This window comes from Camelina sativa, chromosome 11 (genome assembly GCF_000633955.1).
Source record: "Camelina sativa cultivar DH55 chromosome 11, Cs, whole genome shotgun sequence".
Classification (NCBI taxonomy): domain Eukaryota; kingdom Viridiplantae; phylum Streptophyta; class Magnoliopsida; order Brassicales; family Brassicaceae; genus Camelina; species Camelina sativa.
Genome location: NC_025695.1, coordinates 1,519,342 through 1,526,146, shown reverse-complemented (window position 1 = coordinate 1,526,146; position 6,805 = coordinate 1,519,342). Strand labels below are relative to the sequence as shown.

The window sequence follows — 6,805 nt, the reverse complement described above, 5'->3', positions numbered from 1 at the left end:
AGAAGTGAGTTTTTATATATATAGACGATGTGAAGAGATCTGGACCGTTGGATCAAGAAAAGGACCACATACAGATGTAGCCGTTGAGGAACAGAACACAATATCTTGTATCTAATAATAATGTAGGGCTCAATAGCTTTATTTATTTTGACATGGTAGCTCTTTTTTTCCTTTTCCAATTAGATAAATTTAAATGTTCTTGGCATTTTTTTTTCTGTTTTTTATGCCATAAATTTATTCGTTTGGAGCATGTGTTTTGTTTAACGTAGTGCAGTTACATATATATGATCGGATAAAAAAACTAATCTATAGTAATTTTAACGTTAGACTCAATTTGTCATCATAATAATAGGCTTTGAAATTGATTTACCAATATCGCTCACACGTTTATCATTGTCTAATATTTATGATATCTTTATTAGAGAGTAGTACTGTATCACGGTATAGAAATTTCCAGCTACTAAATTGTCGGCCTTTATAAAGAAAAAACTACTGAATTTGTCGGGAAATATAAGTAGTTTAGGAAATAACCAAAAAAAAAAAGGCACGTTACAATTGAGATAAGATTTTTGGGTACATTGGATTACTCATTATGTGGAGGGGATCACTAATTCACTACGGATGTAATGATTATGACTTTGAAGGATTAATAATGAAAATAGTTAAACTCGAGTTCAAAGTAATAACATAATGCAATCCAAATAAGACAACGAGAAAGAGATGAAAATGAAAACGTAAACAAAAAGTGTCTTTGGTCGGAAGTTAGAAGTAGAGAGACAGCTGGTTGATTGATTTTGCCACTTTGGATTGGTGCCCACACGGATTTTACTTTAGCTGTTTAAGACTTAGCGCAATTATTGGCCCTTTCGTTAATATAAAATTGTTTTTGCTCGTTTAGTCTCTGTGATTATATTCATAATTACGACTTAGTTTGTTGCCACCGTCACCGTGACTGATATAAGTTCTAATTTCTAAACCTCCACCCACACTCTTATCGAATTTTTATATCCGAGTCGAGATGGAATCAAAATCCTCGAGCCAATGAAGAAATGTATTGCTTATGACTTATGAGCTAAGATTTTTGATTTCTTTGTTGCTTCTCACTTTTGTTCTATCTTTCTTTAAATGGCTCTATATAGAATATGAAAAAGTATTCACAACGTTGTCTTATAGTTTTCTATTTTATTTTCCCGGACTAGGAAGAAAACAAGACACGTTTCGGTCTAGATATTCTTAAAATTTATCATACGTTATGTTATTTTTCTTTATGAGTCCCAAAATAAAGACAAAGGACAAGTAGAAATTTCGAGAGCGGCGCGTCGGTGCAGAAAACTCAAGGTTTTGACTTTTCTAAAGGTTTTGACGAGTGTCGTAACGATAATAAATGTGGCTGGAATCTTATAAACATTTTATACAGAGCAAACTATTTTGGATTAATTAATTTCAGAGCATACAACGGTTATATATATGCTCACGGTATTAATGGTGCCAATCAGAACAATCAGAAAATTAGCACTAATGGTTGGGATACTAATTAGCAAACAAAAGCAGATCCAAGACAAACACAACTTCGAGAGAGCTGACTTGTGATTTGAAACGAGAAAGACCATACTTAGATACATTATTATATCTGTAAAATAAAGTTAATTATGAGAGTTTAAATTTTTTGGAAATCCTAACAAAGCTTTTTTTGTTTTTGTTTTTAGACAGAAGCATATCATAAGCTGTATATTTTTGACTGAAACACAAGTTGTCAATCATTGTAAGAGCTAAGCGCCGCGACAACTGATCCCGTTGTTGAAAAAGCCGAGGAAATATCCGGGTGGTCTCTCCACGATGTGTTAATTTTCAGGGATGGGTATAACCAAGACTTAACCGAACCAACAAAGGAACTTGGTTCAACATTAAGTATAGCCTCCCAATCGACCTGTAACCCTAGCGGGATAGTCTCAGTGAATTCCATATTAGCAGCAAGCAGAAGTCCAAGTAAAACTACAAATCCCGTTACCGCAGTCCCTCGAGCTAACGGCATAAAATTGTACCTGAGGAAAACCCATGCTTGCAATTAAATACCAAAGCTTGTGAGTAATCAATCATACGTTATGTTGTCACATTTACCAGTAATATGTCATCCGTAAGATAGCATCTCTAACAGTTTCTAGAGCATCGAACTCAGTAGAACCGTAATTCTCCCCACAATAGGCATTGCATAAAGCCTGCGGATTCAGTTGGACTTTTGTTAATATTTCTCAGAAAACGAAAAGGAAAAAATGTTTGCGATATGCTTTAGGTCTTACCTCCCAAGCTGAGGCCATTTCTTCATCAAAGTCGCTCCACCTTGCAGGTGTACATGGAGTTCGAATTGAAAAATCATGCCCAAGCCTACCCCTGGATAATAACGAGATAAATTTATTGAAGAAAGTGGCAGATAGGATTTGTGTAAAATCACATGTTAAAGAGTAAAAGTTTACGGTTTTTGAAGGCAGGTGATTCTAGTTCCTTCGAGGCGTTTCCTGAAGATATTAACAAAAGCAAGACGCAAAATCAAGATAAAAGAGAATGTTCAGTGAAGATAAAGCTTGTGGGTTTACGGTACTAAACAACAACGAACCCACCCTTCGGTTGCCGTACTATTGCACCAAGTAGCCACCCAGAAATCCTCACCAACAGTTTTGTGTAGCTCATCGCACGTTTCAGCACGCATAATCTGCATCGTGGGGAAACACAGTAAGAGAACAATGCAACAACGAGTATTATTCACACAAGAAGAATGAAAAACTGACTTCCTTCATCTTCTCATCTTTAGATAGATCAATAACTTTATCTTTTTTGCTGCGTACAGAAAGTTTCTCCTTGATGATGCTCTTTGCAAGAGTCAGGCTTCTGAAGTAACATATTAGAAATTGATCAGTCCATGCAATGAGAAAGTCATAATTGATACACGAACAAATCTCAACTTCTATATATACTTAACCTTTCATAATTTGGGAAATAGCGTACAACTTTGGCTTGTCCGAGTAACATCGGTGTATGAGAACCAAACCCAGAATTAAACTCTTCACTGCAATTGGGATAAACAATTTCAACCACCCAAGTCACTCAAGTAAGCAAATGAAACTAAGTTCGGGAAATTGAAGTCTAGATAAACATAGACTAGAAATGGAACGTTACCTAAGTTTGTTAACCCACACAACTGGGTCACAAGGCTCTGAAATTTGCCTCCATCTGACAGCAGAGGAATATACATCTTGCCAAGACAACATAGAGCGGCCAGATGATTCTAGTGAGGCATACCCAGTTGTTGAAGTTTCACTAGAACTGCTAGTACTACACCCAGCACCACCTCTATTTTGGCTAAGCATGTTCATTCTCTCTCTCCTCCGGTTCTTTTTCCCATTTTTTGCGGTGCCTTTGTTTGAATTCCTCCACTCTATGCGCCAAGCTTTTGAAACTTTTTGAGCAATCTCTATCACAGCCAATCCTGCCATACGATGCTGGAAAATCATTGAACCACAAATAATTAATGAAGGAGTGGCTAGTTTTTAGGCACAAATAAAACAGCATATGGATTTCCGTGTTTAGATATCTAGTGATTAGATGCAACAGGGACTTTCTGCGGCAAGAAATAAAGAAAGCTGCTATGAAGTTTAAATGAACTCTAGAAAAGAAGAAAATAACCAAAAAAAAAAGAATGGTGAAAAGGTAGATAATCCAAATATTTGCATAAAAGTCACCTGGCGTTTGTTTGGTAAGAATCCGGGACAATCATATTGGATCCTCTTGCCTATTAAATCAGCAAAACGAAGAACATTCGCCTTCTGTTTGGTTATTGCCAGATCTTGCTTTTTCAGTTTACCCTTCTTAAGGGATTCACGTAGGGGAGGTTGTCTGTAAACCTTTTCACATACATTTTTTGGGTGTAACCGTTTGCACCAGTACTCCTGAAAACTCACAGGAAAGAAAAGGCACATTCACTACATATACGATTGAGGAAAGAAAAGTATGATAGCATAAGAAACTCTAAGATATGCTTTCGCATAAACACGAAACTTGAAGGCACTAAAGATCATCTCATACCTCAAAACCAACTAATGATCAATTCAGACTTGAGATTGGTTAACCTAATTCATACTTAATAGTGAAGTTACACTTAGAAGACATTTAAATTGTTAATTCCAGCACATTGAAACCCAATATGTTCCAATATATCAAACATCAAGTATACTTCTTGGACGTTGTTGGTTTTCATGGCTCATTTTTGAGCCTACGTTAATTCTAATTGAAATAAACTAATCAGAAAGAGTACAGACACGCAAACAAAGCAAAAATCTGACTTTGTAGCAACATCAGAAATATCAGGAGAGATATCTTACCTTGAACATTGGATCTATGTCACCATCAATATCAAAGCAGAGAAATTCACTACTAACTTTGGAAGCCGTGTACAAGGCAATCTCCTTCTGCGGAATGAAAACGGATAACTTAAAAAGTTATTGTGAAAGGAAAAAAAATTATAAGATAGGGGGAGGTTTTTCATTGCTCAGTATGCTAATTACTATCAGATAAATGATTACATTATTTTCTACAATACTAATGGAATAGCCTATAATTACAGGTTGCTACAAAAAGCAGTGTACCAAGAAAGTAATCTTGCATATAACATTTCAACGTTGAGCTTTCAGTCCAGCCAACCTGATAAAATGCCAAGCATTGAAGAACAAATTTTTCAACTGCATCAAGTTCCACGTCCACAGTAGCATCGTAGTCCTTCACCTGTGAGCATATTCAAGGCAAGCAATAAGAGAGAGTCTCCTTGAAAAAATGCAGCCATAAAGTTAACAAACAAATATTTACCGCATCTCTATATTCTCCTACAGCATGGTAGCAGGAACCTCGTAGGTACAAGCACTCTATTGTGTTCTCAATGCTTAAGCCGATAGATAATTCTTGGATAGCCTTCCTGAAAAATACAAGTAACCAAAAATAATTACAGGTGAATAACATCACTGATTCAAAGACCAGCCTTGTACATAAACTTATCAGCTTCCTTAGAACATCCTTTTGCTCAAACGTGGATATCATATTTTAAATTACACCTTGAGGTATACTTAGATCACTCATGGACGTATTAGGTAACATGCACATCAACGAAGTCATAACTTTCCCCTTTACACCAAATTCAGTTTCCAGTAATCTTATTTACACTGATGGTATATACCTGTGTTCGCCTAAACCATGAAATACTAATCCACGCAAGTGATATGCCTTCCAAACCCTGGCCAAGACAGGAAAATTGCCATGACTGCGATGGCAAAACCAGAGATATAGTTTTACATGTAGTTCATCCCAAATAAGAGCTACCTGTTGTCGACTTGTAGAACCTTCTCAATGCATTCCAAAGCCTTGCTGTGGTCGGCCAACTCTTGATAGAACTGCCAGAATTCAACCATCCGAGTACAGTAAACAAAAAAAGTGTGCAGTATCATATACTCAATCGATTCAAGCAAGAAACTAAGATGAGCAACCTAAATTAAAGAGGTTGAGGAAACCAAATAATCAAGTAAAAAAGGTCCTTCACGAAACCTTAATTAAATTACTCCAAAAGTCAAAATGTAAGCTTTCTTCTGTTAAAGTCTCATTAGCTCTACAGAAAACTAACTTCACCATCACATGCATGAAAACCAAGATATATGTAAAACAAGCAATGCCAAAAATCCTATCTTCATCACAGTTCAGGTTAAGTTGAAAATTCAATATCGAAGCATAATCGTACATATTTTAGTATTTGCCTATTACCTGGGCGAGATGAAGCCAGGCTTCAAGATAATTACTATCCAGCTGGATGGACTTCAAATGCGCATCTTCAGCTTTTTTATATTCACCAAGTGAAGCAAATGCTAGTCCCTGGAAAGATCAAGAATTTTTTTCTAAGAAAACATTTGCATCCATGGTTACTTTGGAAACCAAGAATTACAAAAAACAATAGTCTTACCAAATAAGTATATGCGGACTTGTTATCATTCTCTTGCTTCAGACATATAGATAGGTCTTTTACAGCAGCAGTGAAGTCCTTAGATTTGAAATTAACAATACCTGAATTGACTGTGAATGTCAGTGGTACTTTATGGTTTTTCACCAAAGAATTTACGTTATCAGAAAGGAAAACTGAAATAGGGAGCCCGATATAGCAGGGAAAAAAAAGAGAAAAAAGACACTTACCCCTTTCGTGCAATACATCAGGTGAGTTTGGCTCAAAAACCAGTGCTTTAGTCAAATCTTCAACCGCCTATAACCAAAGGATAGCTTAAAAGTATTGTACAAGAAACGTTTCTAGATATACACCCATAAAAATGCAAGCACTAAACAGGCTTAAAGACAGACATCAATCAGAGGCTTATCCAATTTCTTGGATAAATGTGTAGACCGAACAGGTAAGAGCTCCATAAACACATTTATTGTTTATGCTTTTAGCTCTAATTAAATAACAGAATCAGAGAAAACGTGGAACCACTAACCTCAACATATTCCCCAAGGGCAGCACGAGCCTGTCCTCTCCGCTTCCAGGCTTCAGCTGCTGCTGGGTTAGATTGAATAGCCTGACCATAATCATCATAGAAGAAGAATTGGTGAGCTTAACCCACAGTGGTAACAACTTTTGTCAAATATCTGAATACCTTAGTAAAATCAGCTATAGCACTTTCAAGCTCTCGTTGGAATGCATAAGCTGTCCCTCTTCCTATAAGTGCCTCAGGGTAAGTTGGTTCTTCTTTCAGCACCTGCACAAAGATAAACTAAATGGTAAAAA

At 36.4% G+C, this 6,805-nt stretch overlaps 1 protein-coding gene across 1 annotated transcript in view; it reads right to left on the bottom strand.

The window, feature by feature from the left end:
• LOC104721014 (suppressor of RPS4-RLD 1) overlaps positions 1,588-6,805 on the bottom strand; it is an 8,118-nt gene continuing 2,900 nt past the window's right edge. The window contains exons 5-23 of the mRNA XM_010438919.2: positions 6,675-6,776; positions 6,516-6,596; positions 6,220-6,286; positions 5,993-6,093; positions 5,797-5,904; positions 5,362-5,432; positions 5,219-5,275; positions 4,855-4,960; positions 4,693-4,773; positions 4,374-4,460; positions 3,735-3,941; positions 3,172-3,494; positions 2,975-3,061; positions 2,784-2,883; positions 2,616-2,707; positions 2,472-2,513; positions 2,298-2,388; positions 2,119-2,216; positions 1,588-2,042 (exon numbers count right to left, since the gene is read on the bottom strand). Of these exons, the coding sequence (XP_010437221.1) occupies positions 1,754-2,042; positions 2,119-2,216; positions 2,298-2,388; positions 2,472-2,513; positions 2,616-2,707; positions 2,784-2,883; positions 2,975-3,061; positions 3,172-3,494; positions 3,735-3,941; positions 4,374-4,460; positions 4,693-4,773; positions 4,855-4,960; positions 5,219-5,275; positions 5,362-5,432; positions 5,797-5,904; positions 5,993-6,093; positions 6,220-6,286; positions 6,516-6,596; positions 6,675-6,776 (2,190 nt within the window). The 3' untranslated portion in view covers positions 1,588-1,753. The remainder of the gene's footprint in view (positions 2,043-2,118; positions 2,217-2,297; positions 2,389-2,471; positions 2,514-2,615; positions 2,708-2,783; positions 2,884-2,974; positions 3,062-3,171; positions 3,495-3,734; positions 3,942-4,373; positions 4,461-4,692; positions 4,774-4,854; positions 4,961-5,218; positions 5,276-5,361; positions 5,433-5,796; positions 5,905-5,992; positions 6,094-6,219; positions 6,287-6,515; positions 6,597-6,674; positions 6,777-6,805) is intronic.